Source organism: Mesoplodon densirostris, chromosome 6 (assembly GCF_025265405.1).
Source record: "Mesoplodon densirostris isolate mMesDen1 chromosome 6, mMesDen1 primary haplotype, whole genome shotgun sequence".
Classification (NCBI taxonomy): Eukaryota; Metazoa; Chordata; class Mammalia; order Artiodactyla; family Ziphiidae; genus Mesoplodon; species Mesoplodon densirostris.
This window is the reverse complement of record NC_082666.1, coordinates 30,893,435-30,908,781: the sequence shown is the minus strand read 5'-3', so window position 1 is coordinate 30,908,781 and position 15,347 is coordinate 30,893,435. Positions and strand designations below refer to the sequence as shown.

Sequence of the window (15,347 nt, the reverse complement as noted above, 5' to 3'; positions counted from 1 at the left end):
AACATATCTCTGTGCCTCCTTATCTGTAAAGTGGGACTGATGATAACAATAGTATCTACTTCATTGAGCAGTTGTGAAATTAAATCCATATTGAGTGCAGAGAACAGTACCTAGTCCATAAGTAAGCAGCAATAATTATCAGGGGTAAGTTGTAGGAGGTATCTGTGTCTTCTATTTTCCAAGGTACGTACTCCTCTTAGGACCATCCAGACTCCTCTTTTTCCTGACTTTTGAGGTAAGATGATCTGGGCAGATTTGGTCCAGGTGGATCTCTTTTCTTTCCTCTTCTCACATATACCTCTACTTGGGACAGAATGAAGTCAGACTATCCAAGGTGGGAAGAACCTTGAATCCATGTGGGCCAAGCTTCATTCCACAGGTCATGTTTACCAAGGAATGCTTTACTGGGCATAATCAAGTGACTGCTTGGCTACTAACAAAGTAGTACTTTGTTTATCCATCCCACTCTTATTCCTTCATGTGCACAGAAACTGTGGTTTGGAACCTACAAGGAGCTGGAGTAGGATTTGAGCCGAAAAAGCTTACCGGGAACCCATAACACAAGAATCTCTTAGTCATCCTTTATCTGTTTCCCACTTGCCCGCAACACTGGTGACACCAAATATTATTGATCCCACTCCTTCAATCTCTCTCCTCTCCTTTACTATTTCCTTATTTCAGGTTTTTCACCTCTTATCTAGACTCATCTGAACTGTTGCATCAGCCTCTGAACTGGTGGCCTGAAATCTCTTCCTTCTTTACCATGACTTTACATTTATTTTGGCTACCAGGGCCATGTTTCTAAACCCAGCCATATCAATTCTTGCTTAAAACTCTTCAGTAGTTTATCAGTGCCTACAACAGTGGGTCTCAACACTGGCTGAACATTAGAATCACAGAGATTAAATCAGATTCACTGGAGTGGGGCCCAGGAACGAGTATTTTTATTCTAATACCAGCTAATTCCAATATGCAGCTAGTGTTAAGAACCACTTGTTTACTATCATAATGAAAAATAGAAATTTAGAAGTACAATGCTACATGTAATTTTTTAGAACAGGGTAAGCATATGTCCAATAATTTCAAAATATTGAATAAGTTCAAATGTGGAAGACGATAGCTCTCACAAAGGCTGAGAGCAATTTACTTTGAAAAATACCTTAAGTTCTAGACAACTCAGCATGGAAAAACCTTAAAAGTAAGGGAAGAAATAAAAGAGAAGTACAAGTATTTATGACGAGATGAACATGTATAAATAAAAAGATTTAATGGTGAAGATGAGGGAAAGACGACAAGATCTTAAAATATTTCAGAACTACAGAATAGATACCAAGGAGTGAGCAAAGAACTGCAAGTAAGGGCAGTGAGTAAAGATATAGTTTGAGTAATGGGCTGCAAAGATTGACTATAAAAGCAGAAGCAACTGGGCCACTAGGTGAAAAGAATACAGGCAGAAAGCTCCGGTTCCTATTCTATTTTTGCCTTTCATGGGCAGCAGTATATTCTTAGATAAGCTAATACTTAATCTCACTACACTTTGCCTGTAAACTGGGGATAAAATCCATTCCATAGTGTAACTGGGAGAATTTAGTGAGATAAATACATATATGAAAGCATCAAGCCCATGATAATCCTCAAAAAATATTTGTTGAATGTTTCTCTGAAAGGTACTGTGGAATGAAATCCAAAGGCAAAAACAAAATACAACTTTTAAAAAACATACAAAACACATACTCAGAAGACCAAAAAAAAACTTTGGTCTACTGTTGTGCCAGTAAGGTGTGCAACAGAACTTTGAGATTTCTCCAGTTTCCACATGGCAAAATTTGATGTTAGCTCAGCTCCAAGATGGTAATCCATAAAAAGAATCATTCCAAAACAAATAATGCTATGCCTGCATTTAAAAGTACACACAGTGGGTCTTAATTACCATCACACTGAAATTAACATTATATTAATTACCATTGCATTACAACGTTTCAGTAAACAAAGAGCTCCTTACTCTCTGGTCACTCCCAAATCAGCCTATTAACATTAATGATTGCACTTTCCTGAGCTATTTTAGCACAGAAAATCAAAAGCACCTCGGGTGGCAGGTACATATTTTTATAAACATAATTTTGAAAGGTCAGCTGCTATTTATCCCAGGGTGAAATTCAGGGGTGGGGAAAGGTTGTGGACTAGTTCTGTTAGCAAAGAATGTTCTCCACACTCTGATGCTGCATTTCAGTTGCTACTCCATTAAACTAAGTAGACTCTTGAACAACATCTTACAAGTCCTAAGTTAGGAAATGGGTATTTTGATGTTTTCTAAATATCCTAGATTTGATGAAACTGAGCTGTCTATTATCTTTAAAACTAACACTCTTTATTTTACTGGATTTATTATATCTCATCAGAGTTCACTGCTTTCTTTTCCTTGATTCAGGAGCTGGACTGGTGCCTACACTTATGCCCATTAGCCATGAATAGGGTTGTTCTGTGCTTCTCAAATGACATTTTCGAGGTGGGCAGCCGCAGAGAGATACAGAATAAGATTACCTAAAAAGTAGTAATAAATAAAAAATAACAAGATTCCTAAAAAAAAAAAAAAAAAAAAAGGTATGGGAAAAAGGAGGTTAAATACACTCACACTTGAGTGAAAAAAAAGGGTGCCTGAGGTAGCATAATTGTGCTTCCAGCTGCAAAGCCTAAGGAAAGAGAGAACAATACTGTCTGCACAATCCCCTGATCCCCTCCAGGGAGAGGAAACTAAGTGGCAGAAAAGAGCACTGGCCTGGAAGGTAAAGAATCCTGGGCTCTGTTCCCAACTCTGCCGTTCACTAACAGTGTGGCCTTGGGATGTTCATTATCATCTCTGGGGTCTGATGTTCTTAACGCATATAATGAGGGTGATGCACCAGATGAGGATTTCTAAGTCCTTGCTAGCTCAAAATATCGGCTAGCTCTAAAACAGCTGCTTTCTACCTTTTTTCCAGCCCAGCACACTGGTGGCAGTGACACTAAAGTCCCTGAACCCTGTGTGGAAACCCCTGCAGGGTAGAGCGGGGATGCAATCTGAGTAAGCACAGCCCCAGCACTTTGCACTCTGCGCCTCCATCCTCCACACCCACTGGAAAATCACCAGCTCCCGTGACCTCTGACTGAGAGATGCCACTTATTACAGTAGACGCAGCAGGCAGCAGGAGCCTAGTATGGGTGGAAGGAGGAAGAAGCAGGGAGAAACCAGCCTCCTTCCAGGAAGAACTAAAAAATGTCAGAACTGGAAGCATTGTAGATGTCATCTAGCAAAACCTCTAACTTTATACAAAAGAACACCAAGTCCCTGAAAGGAAACTGAATGGCACAAAAATAACCATCAGGTTTGTGTGACTGACTGGGTTGGATACATACTCAGGACTCGACTCCATGACCCCATCAAGATCATAGTTCACGGATATTTTGGTCAAATGACCTGGCTTTCTGAAATGGGCTAGTCAAAGAGATAGAGTTTCAATTATTCCTTAATTTTGATCACAGTTTTCATGCAAACCAAAAAAAAAAAAAGTCAAGGGGTACCAAATACCACTTAACTGTATGGGGAAAAATAACCTGCTTCAGTGGTATCCTAGGACTTCCAGATATAAGCAATTCAAAAGGGGTTATTTATTTATTTACAGAAATAAATAAATAAATAAATAACAAGTTCCCTCTTTAAACTAACTCCCCATCATCCCCTCGGATCATGAGTTCAGGTTCTGAGGATCTGTGAGTTTCTTACCATCCCAATGCAGAACAGGATAAAAAGCAGCAGCCATGGTATGTCTGTGCAGCTACGGTCCTCCAGTGGCTTCCATTCTCGTTTGGAGCTCTAATTGAAAACACAAAGAGAGTGGTAAATGTGAATTTTAGTTAGTTAGGAAGGTGCAAACATGCCATCGATACCTAGATCCCTTCTTTTCCTGACAAATGCCTATTGAACCCTTGAGTTCAATAGGAGCCTCAAATATTTGTCACCTTTCTGTGAATTTTACCCTAACACCCACCTCTCTTCCTGGCCAGGATTGATTCCAATGCTGTTTTGGTACCTCTATTAGAGCAGTTAGCATGCTGAATTATTATTGATTGAGCTGTGCCCCTAGCAGAGCATGAGCTTTGCAAGGGAAGAGACCACTTCTCATTTCCCAGCGTCTAACATGATGCTTGAGGGTTCATGGTATATACTCAGTAAGGGCTTTTTAAAATTAATAAACAAACAAATTCTTCCAACATCAGTCTTGGTGGTAGCTTTTTCTTTGTGTGTCCAGATGCTAGACTTAAAAATGTAGAACGTGCTTTCTACATGTTCTCATCTAGGAAGAAAGCTAATTAATTATGAATTCCTATTGAGGGGTAGACTCTTCTAACTCTAATAAAATTCAGGAACAAAAAACTAAATTAAAACACTTTTACAGACAGATCTGGGCAACTCCTAAACCACCATCCACAGATTTTCATTCTGTTTTTAGAAAGTGTAAAGAGTTTTTAGATCAAACACAAAGATTCCCTAACTAAAAAACTAAAGGCATTCTAAAAGTTAACTTGCAAAGTATTGATTGGAATTGAGTGCATTTTTTTTTCATACAGCGATAGTCTTAGGTTCTCAAATCAGCTCACAAATTCCCTTTAACCAGAATGTAACTGAAATAACACTCTTGAGCTTTCTAATGAACAAAAATTCCTGAGTCTCACACCCTTTCCTGGAAACAGTAAGCAGAGAAGGGAGAGAGAAGGTAGCCTTGGGAAACTTATGGGAAAAGTTCCTGCAAAAAGAAGACCGGGGCCTCCAGTGGCTTCCATGACAAGATCCAGGAAGCTATCCAGAGAAGGCTTGTCAGTAGGAAAGGACACCAGCACAAGGTGTGGTAAGGAGATAAGAGAGCCCTCTAGTATAATTAGTACGTAGAGTTCAAGAGTGGGGACCCAGTTCCTAATCAGGTTTGCTTAGCTTTCTCTCCTTCTAAAACAGTTTTTAACTTTGACAACCTGATGAAAGCTACAGATTCTTTTCTTAGGAGATAAGCATATAGTTGTATACTTTTCTTAATAGTTTAGGGAATTCAGAGCCCAGGTTATGAAACCCAACTTTAAAATACCTGTCTATGGACATTGAGGGCAAAGCGCTGGAGCTACAACCACTCCTTCCTGACCCCTAAATGCTAACCAGACAAATGCCTTTTTCCCTTCTTTAGTGTCTTATACACTGTTAGTTTTTCACAAACAACAACAAAAACCACCACCCCTGATAGCTTGTTCCCAGACACACACACAAGAAAACAAAAGAGCACTAGTTAGTCATGGAAAAAAACCTCATGCCAAGACTCTAACTAGCATTAAAAACCCAGAGTGAGTAGGCAGTGTTTCCCAGAGGAATATAACACTAGGGCAAATGGATAAAGGGCTCTGTCCTCTCCTTGGCTCTGTCATTAGTTAGCTACACGACTTTAGATAAAATGCTTCATCTCCCTGGGTGGCAGGAAGAAGTGAGATTAAATCTCTTAGGTTCCTTCCAACTCTAAAAATCTATGGTCAGGAATGCAGTTTTGTGAAAATTTGTGCAATGACAAAAAAACTGCAAAAATAATTTGACATTATTCCCTGTGTTATTCAAATAAGAATGTACGCATTGTGGTCTGTGTTTTGGAAGACAGTTGTTCATAGTATGAATAAAGAATGTTTCTTTGTATTAAATAATTTCAAGCTTGAATAATACCCATTATAGTAAAATTACTTACAAACACAGAATTTGGACACATCTTTGAAATTCATTATATTTACTCTAAAGTGATTTCCAGAGCAATGGCTACTTTGAAATACTATATTTGTTTATCTTAACAAACAGTATGTATTAGGGGAAGGCGGCGTGGGGGGGGAATGAGTCTCAGACTGATTGAGCATTTTCTTTATCCACAACTATTTTCTTCGTATTTTTACTTCAGACCAACATTCAGCTTTTAATGCTTAAATTTTTACCTCTAACTTAAAGAAGGGAGAATTTCATTCTGACCAGAAAAACACAAAGATTCAATATCTCAACAGTCAACTTACTGTGGGCCATTTCTGGGCCAAATACATAGAAAACCTTTCACTGGGAATGAGAAGTGGAGAAGGGGTAGGGGTTACATATAAAAAATAGTCACAGAGCACAACACAGAGTAGAAGAATACAAAAAAAGGAGGTAGTCAACTCACTCAGATAAAGAAAGGCTTCTCCAGGAGGGGCAGCTTACCTCATAGGCTATTCTGAGGATTAAATGTGAGCATCTGTCACACAGTAAGCACTAATTCTTGGTTATAATTCTTACTTATCAATACTCACTTTTCAGTTAACCTTCTCGCTATTGTAAAAATATCCCTTTACCAGGTGGACCTTTCCACTAAAAGGACAGAAAGAATATTAAATTCACCTTTTCCCCTTCTATTACTAAAATTTTGACTTAATGGTGGCATCTTTCATTTTAGCTACTGTTTTTAATGCTTTCAGTTATTGATTACTTTTAACTAGGCACTATACCCAAAGCTTTATACACATTACCTTCAGAATAGCTCTCTGATGTATGTATCATCCCTATTTCACAGCTAAGGAAACTCAGGCTCAAAAGTTAAGTAATCAGGGGCTTCCCTGGTGGCACAGTGGTTGAGGGTCTGCCTGCTAATGCAGGGGACACGGGTTCAAGCCCTGGTCTGGGAAGATCCCACATGCTGCGGAGTAACTAGGCCCGTGAGCCACAACTACTGAGCCTGCGCGTCTGGAGCCTGTGCTCCGCAACAAGAGAGGCCACGATAGTGAGAGGCCCAGGCACCGCAATGAAGAGTGGCCCCCACTCGCCACAACTAGAGAAAGCCCTCGCACAGAAACAAAGACCCAACACAGCCATAAATAAATAAATAAATAGAATTTTAAAAGCAAAAAAAAAGTTAAGTAATCAGACCAAGGTTTCACAACTGTGCAACCAGGATTTGAACCCAGGTCTGTGGCCACAAAACCAAATGTGATGAGAATATCATTCATTTTGCACTAGTTCAGTAAAGAGCAAAAACACCTCCATTAGTTTTTCCTCACACTGCAAAATTTGGGAGCCAACCCAATAATTTAAAATCCTATAGGCACAGCGAAAAAGAGAGATGTTTTATGAGCCATGAAATTTTTCAAGCAAGTCAGGAAACCCAATAGTTGAAAGAACTTAATGATTCTTTAACAGACTCAACCAAGTGGTAACTGGATTTAATGCTGTCTGTTTCTTCCAATTAAAATCCACATAGACCTAACAAAAGTAAAATGTTTTGCAAAAGCACTTTTTAAATGTGATTTTTATCCCTCTCTCAAATTCTACATGAGGTTAATAAAGGCTGTCAATCAATGTTAGGTCCCTTTCCATTCACAGAATCTTACAATTCAGGAACTAAATAGGACCAAAGTAATCATACAGTCTAAGCCTTTAAGTGACCTAGGGAAAGGAAAGGAAGGGACTTGCCTGACTTGCCCAAGATCAATTGTTTTGATCTTCAAAACAATTCTGTTAGTTGTTATTATATATTCCCAGTTTTTCTGCTCTGTAAAAGAGAAAACCAAGGTTCAAAGAAAATAAGTGGAAAATTCAGTACTGAAACCTGAGTCCTCAAACTCTAGCAGAGAGATGGAAACTATAAGAAAGAGTTAAGAAAATGCTAAAAATAAAAAACCATGGTAACAGAGATGAAGAATGCCTTTGTCTGGCTCATCAGTAGACTAGACACTGCCAAGGAAAGAATCGATAAATTCAAGGATAGGTCAGTAGAAATTACCCAAAGTGAAACACAAAGAAAAATAGAATGAAAATTAAAAACCCAGAACGGAAGATCGAAGAACTACAGGATAATAGCAAATGGTCAAACACATGTGTAATTGGAATCCCAAAAGAAGATTAAAGGGAGCATAGGGAATGAATAAAGAAATAATGATTGAGAATTTTCCAAAAATAACAAAAGAAATCAAAGCACAGATCCAAGAAGCTAAGAGAATCCCAAGCAGGATAAATACAACACACACATGCCTGCATACACACACACAAACACATCCTACACAAACTATATTCAAAATGTTGAAAACCAAATATAAAGACATCATCTTGATGGCAGCAAGAGGGAGGAAAAGGCACACTATAAACAGAGAAGCAACGATTAAGCAAACTTCTTATCAGAAACTATGCAAAGCAAAAAAACATGGAATGACATCTTTAAATTACTGAAAGAATTAAAAAGAAAAACAAAAACATTATTAACTCAGAATTCTATACCCAGAGAAAATGTCTCTCAGAAATGAAGACTTTTTCAATGAAAACCTAAGAGAATTTATCAGTAGCAAACCTGAAGTACAAAAAATGTTAATATTCTTCAGGCCGAAAGAATATGATACGAGACAAACTTGGATATACACAAAGAAATAAAGACTTGTAAAATGAAGTTTTGAAATTTGCCATAATAAAGTATTTTAAAAATAAGTGTGTGAATATGTGTATAACAACATTCACATTACAGTCTTCTTGCACACTCTACAAGATTAATAACCTAGAAAGCAGAATTACAATTTTTAATGCTAGTATTAGACCATAAAAATAAATCTAAGTCAGACCACAGCTGATGTATGCCTTATGTTTGTATTATATTCATATCCTTAAAGTTAGGGAGGAACAATATTTTACATCTTTACATTCCTTCCTACATTTTCTACATCATAGATTAAAAAAATTTTTTTTCCATAGTATCTTACAGAAGTCATAGTCACAGGCCCCATACAGTTAAGTCACAGGCAACTATATATATCCTAGACTTCACATTCACTATGAACCCTAATAGCTAAAACCAAGGCCTTCTGGTGAATTTAATATGATATGGGTGTGTATTTTTTTAGGAAAGAAACCTATAAAAAGTTTTGTCTTAAATTCCCATGTTGGGACTTCCCAGGTGGCACAGTGGTTGGGAATCGGCCTGCCAATGCAGGGGACACGGGTTCAGTCCCTGGTCCGGGGGGATCCCACATGCCACGGAGCACCTGAGCCTGTGCGCCACAACTGCTGAGCCTGCGCTCTGGAGCCCGCGAGCTACGGCTGCTGAGCCCACATGCCACAACTACTGAAGACCGGGCGCCTAGGGCCCGTGCTCCGCAACAGGGGTGGACGCTGCAATGGGAAGCCCACACACCGCAGCAAAGAGCAGCCCCACTCACCGCAGCTGGAGAAAGCCAGCATGCAGCGGCAAGGACCCAACACAGCCAAAACTAAAATAATAAATAAATAAATAAATAAAATTTAAAAAAAATTTTTCCATGTTGTTCCTAATGAAGACACAGTTGTTGAGTAACTGTTTTTTTAGATAATAGTCACACACAAAGATTTTGACAAGTGATATGTTACAATCAGTTAGTCAAATCAGGCATCACTGGAGGGCATCAGCAATAATAGGGCTGGCAGGGTGGGCCAAGCCAGGGAACAAATCAGGTAGGAAAAGGTCTGGCAGATGTGAATCTAGTTCACAGAAGTAGGCAGGGCTGGTTGGATCAGGAAGATATAAAAGGATCAGAGAGGCAACAGCAACAATCCAGAGTTAGGACAAAAAGAGTCAGCTAGGTCTCAAATATGGAAACAAGTAGGGTCCAAAATCCAGGAAGTCAGAAGATCCAGGTGATACCTAATGGCAAAGATCGAATGCTCCCTGCCCTCTTTTTATACTCTGCATACTGTCTGTATGACTCTCTCCTAATTAAGACAGATGTACAAAGATTCCCAAAAGATTCTTATCGTAATCTAGTAACAGTATTACCTAATGCTATAAGTCTTTCCTTGATACACCAGATTTTTGTAAACATGGTTTGAAAATAATGAAAAATGTGCTAAAAAAATTGGTATTGTCAGTTATACTAAGAAGTTACTTAATTTTTCCGGTAATACTCTTAAGCATTCTGTTGGTTCTTCAAATAAATACTGAGCACCACACAAAGAACCTGAGATCCAAAGCCATGTACAATAGCCCCTACCCTTACAGAGCTCTAGTTTAGCAAGAGAAGCAAACTAAGGATTGATAATGTGAGTGATGCCAAAATAGAGATGTGTAAAAAGTACTGCAGGAATAGAGATAGGGAACCATTAAGCAAACATTTGCAAGATTTATTGAAATTACCTCATAAACTTCTGAAGCAAACACTAAAAAATGATCCTCGGGCCTCCCTGGTGGCGCAAGTGGTTGAGAGTCCGCCTGCCGATGCAGGGGATACGGGTTCGTGCCCCGGTCTGGGAGGATCCCATATGCCGCGGAGCGGCTGGGCCCGTGGGCCATGGCCGCTGAGCCTGCGCGTCCGGAGCCTGCGCGTCCGGGGCCTGTGCTCCGCAACGGGGGAGGCCACAACAGTGAGAGGCCCGCATACCGCAAAAAAAAAAAAAAAAAAAAAAAAAAGATCCTCTATTGTCTAAAATAGAATGTGTTTTTGTGCCCAAAACATACGAAAAATTCTTGCTAGCTATGATGGGGAAATATTGACTGCCAAATAAGAATTATTCCACTCAGAAATGTTTAGTAGTAAACAAACAGAACATTAAGTTGGTTTAAAAAAACAAAAGTCAGCCATTTTCCTCACTTTGTACCCATTTGATTTCTCTGTACTACATTTTATGGCAGATCCAGTTAGAAAGGAGCCTTTCAGTTTTGGAAAAGAGACAACGTATCTTCCTTTGTTTTCTGGCACAATTAGTGCAGGGCTATATTTAACTAAGCTACTAGAATAATATTTTCATGTTGATGTCATTGGTGAGATTCCTACTAATACTGAGTTAAGTACTATCTTGTCGCATACATCCAGAGTTGCTGTAAATTGGAATTTCTGATGGGCTAAAGAACTACAGGCTCCCTGTCATTTACCTAGTACAACTGTCTTTACCTAGTACCTTGTCCAGCGCCTCTACTTTAGTTTTCATTTCCCAGCTACTCCGTGGCACAACTAGAAAGCCTCTAAAGCAGTCACTGAATTCATCTCCAAGGTCACTGCTACAGACATTTGTGATCTAAGTACATATGTCACAAGCATTGGGCTATCTGTGAGGACTTCATTTTGTTCATGCCCATCTGTTTTACACAAAAACCTCCAATATTAAAGACAAATAGTCATACACTCCAAATCTGCAGAGCTCCCTCCAAGGACATACTGGTTCATTAAATTCCCCAAAATGCTTTTATCTGTGCAGAGTAGTAACAAAAGAATAAAAGAGCTGATGTGTATCATTTTTGCCACACTCTTGAATAGAGTCAGCAGACCTGATGAAGTTGGGTAGCAATAAAACATGGAGGCTTTCAACTTTCTGTTCATAGCACCTAAAACTAAAATCTTGTAATAGGATTTTGAAAGACATTGCCTGTCCTTTGGGAAAGCTCTCTCAAGGATTTGGAGTGCATAACTACTTACAGTTACCATAAGCAGTCCATTTCATTTGCTAAGCTTGGTGATGGCAATTCATATTTGAAAGGTAAAAATAAGAGCTGTGATTTTAACAGGCAGTTAAAGGTAATAAGATACATTGAGTGGAAAGATACAGGCATCTGTGTCCAACTGCTTTTCTTAGTTCATGAACTTTATGCTAAATCACAAACATTCATCTACTTAAGGAAAAAGGGGGAAATGGCAACTAGAGCTGCTCTAGGTTATGTATTTACACAGTGACAGAAAGATCATGGGAGATATGTTGCCAATGACTTCATTCTTTCCCTGAATGCCCTAAAAAAAAATAACTGTGGGTCTGTTAGAGTTGTCCTTCTTCCATCAGACTTCTCAGGGGCTGTCTTTCTTGCACACAAGCACATGATAATTACTGGGCAGAGGCCACGTTCCTCCTGTCCTGCAACATAGCTAATAGCATCTTTTACCTCCATGACCAATGAAACATGATCAAAGTTATACAGATAAGCCTTGTTTGTAATCCTCTAATAGTATTTCTAACTTGCCTTTCTTCTGAATCATCTGTGAGCAATGTTTTTAATTTAAAATGACTATTTGGTTTTATTCTAATTATAGAGTTTTCATGGGCTTAATTCCCCCCCCCATCACATCCTACAAGTGTCAGAACATCTTCGGTACTTGGTGACACCAAGGGCAGACTGAAAGGACCAGAATTGTACTTTGCACCTCCAACCTGCTACAGTACAGCCAGTTTCCATGTAGCTAATGGATTTACTGACTTTTCTTGCTATACTGTAACCCTTTCTTTTAAAGCAGGAATTCATAGGTACTCAAAAGAGGATTGTCATTCCAATCTTGCTTCCTTTCCTTGATGGAATGGCTAAGAACTGACTTATGAAGACTATGATGACTTATGGAGAAGAAACATGAAGACTACACTGATCATATATATAGCTAATAGGTGAGTGGAAATGAGTAAGTTTATGTCTTAAATCAAAATTAGATCTCATCTTTGCCAGTGAAGAGTTTTTAGTCCATAGCAATTGTGCACAGAAATAAATATATGTTCAGTTCTGTGGCAGTGCCTAAGAACTCTCAAGGGAACAAATACTTATTACAGTTAAATAATTTACAAAAATATAGATTACATTCCTTTCTTTTGTGTTCCTATAACGCACTATGTACACACCACCATCACCGTAATTATTATTTCACATTATACTTATTTGCTTCCCCAGTAGATTATGAACTTTTTGAGGGTAAGGATAATGTTTCTATTTTTTGTTTAAATCAGGGATCAGTAAGTACTTAATATTCTTCAAGTGAAAGCCTATTCCACATGAAACTAGAATCTTACCCTAAGTGGCTGAACATATAATGGCCATTCTTCCTACCTTACTGCCTACTTCAGGCAGGGACTTGTTGGGTTTTATTCACTGCTATATCCTCAGTAGATGAACAGTGTCTAGCACATAATAGGCTCTCAGCAAATTTATTTAATGGATGAATGAACAAGGTGAGTTCTTTTACCATTCAAGTAGCATAATGTTAAAGCAAACATCCTCACTGCCTCTCCTGCATGAGACCATTTCCTTAAAAAGCATTCTATTGCATCACAGCCTGGCTCCTTTTCCCACAGATATTGTAAAGTATAATATTTCCCAAAGATGTTGGTCAGTAGGTTCTGTAAGAAAAATAAATTCCAGATTTAACTATATTTTGGAAATGCTAGTTAATGAAATCTAGTCTTTTGAGCAGGACTTCTCCGAGACCTTACTGTGAGACTCTCCAAAATGTATCTGGTCACACACTGACTGGGAGACGTGAATACAGACAGTGCCAACCTCTCTCACAATACATTTCTGGAAACCAGAGCATAAAGGTTCATGGTTAGGATTGATGCTCCCACTGAAAACCACTTTCAGAAGTAAAGGCTGGTAGCACTGTTTAAGACTATGCTGAAACTCATAAAAAAGAATGAAACTTTGCCATTTGCAAAAACATGGATGGACGTGGAGGGTATTAATGCTAAGTGAAATAAATCAGACAGAGAAAGACAGATACTGATATCTCTTATATGTGGAATCTAAAAAAATACAACAAACTAGTAAATGTAACAAAAAAGAAGCAGACTCACAGATATAGAGAACAAACTAGTGGTTACCCGTGGGGAGAAGGATGGGGGAGGGGCAATATAGGGGTAGGAGATTAAGAGGAACCAACCGTTAGGTATAAAATAAGCTACAAGTATGTATTGTACAACACAGGGAATACAGCCAACATTTTACAATAACTATAAATGGAGTACAACCTTTAAAAATTGTGAATCACTATATTGTACACCTGTAACTTATTTAATATTGTGTATCAATTATACTTCGATTAAAACAAAAAAGACTATGCTGAAACTGAACACAATGTACATTGGTACACTGGTTCAAATTACTTTGGAAAGTAATTTGGTGATACATTTAAAAAACCCAAAGAAATCATCTAAAACATTAAAATAGCTGCACATGAGATGTCCAATATAGTGATATTATGAGAAAAAATTAGAAATTAATTATCTATAATAGAAAATAATTAAAAATGAGAATGGAATATTAAGCAATCATAAGGGTAATTATGAAGACTTTGCACAGTAACATATAAAATGATAATGATAAAAAGCTGTGTTCAAAAACATGGTATGAAATTATGCCATGCTCCGGTGACACAATTTATAGAATAGTATATGCAAATGTATAAGCATTAGAAGAGGCTAGTGCAATTTTTAAATAGTTAGACTTACAATGCATTTTTCTCATTTTGATTTCTATTAATGCTATTTAATTATGGAAGAAATATCAAAAAAAGAGGAATATTAGCTCCCATTTCTTCAGATCATGCTTTTTCTACTTCCTCAGTATAGTGTCAGCTATAAATAGATGCACAATGAAAACTACCAGAATATATTCAGGTCATTCTATCTGACACTTATTGACAGGAGATCAGAACATTTCAAACTTCACTAGAAAGCCATATGCTGAGAATCACCTAGGCAAGAGCAAGATTTCTCCTGAAAAATGCAGAACTGTCAACGTCAGAGAGGTAATACACTCTAATAAACATTAGAGAGGAAATCCCAGTGTAGTGAGAGGGAGGAACACATACCTGGGTGTGAATCATAGCTCCTCTTCTAAATAGGAGTATGATCAGCTGACATGATCTTCCCAATTCTAAGGTAAAGATGATTCTCCCTACACCATTCACTGTTGTTTTCAGGATTAAAGTAAAGCTGCTGGCTAGACCAGGTCCTAAACCATTGTTAACATCCTTTCCCAAAGGGCTATGAGAAAAATCTCCCTATGAAGCATCTTAAAAAGTGAATTCTCACAATCATCTCAAACATTTTAAAACTGCTCCCATATTGTATACATTCTAAAATGTGTGCTTGGAAAGTGAAAAATGAGTTGTAAAGGAAATACAACCGGCAGAAATTGAGTGCACAGTTTTATAGATAATCGAGGTAAACATAAGAAACAAATAGTAACTTTCAAATGATAACACAATAAGAGCAACTGAAATGACTTTTTTTTTTTTTTTTTTTTTTTTGCGGTACGCGGGCCTCTCACTGTTGTGGCCTCTCCCGTTGCGGAGCACAGGCTCCGGATGTGCAGGCTCAGCGGCCATGGCTCACGGGCCCAGCCGCTCCGCGGCATATGGGATCCTCCCAGACCGGGGCACGAACCCGTATCCCCTGCATCGGCAGGCGGACTCTCAACCACTGCGCCACCAGGGAGGCCCTGAAATGACTTCTTATATCATAAAATTTTAAAGGGAGTTGAAGAGAACATCAATCCTAAAACCACAGTTAACCAAATTATAAAAAAAAAAAGTCCATTCATTCAATAAATAATTGTTCCACC

The 15,347-nt window shown here is 38.3% G+C and overlaps 1 protein-coding gene across 3 annotated transcripts in view; it reads right to left on the bottom strand.

The window, feature by feature from the left end:
• Window positions 1-15,347, bottom strand: part of SLC44A1 (solute carrier family 44 member 1) — a 205,699-nt gene that overhangs the window by 152,197 nt on the left and 38,155 nt on the right. For all 3 annotated transcript variants that reach the window (XM_060101140.1, XM_060101139.1, XM_060101141.1), the window contains exon 2: window positions 3,761-3,850. In XM_060101140.1, coding sequence (XP_059957123.1) covers window positions 3,761-3,850 — 90 coding nt within the window. The remainder of the gene's footprint in view (window positions 1-3,760; window positions 3,851-15,347) is intronic.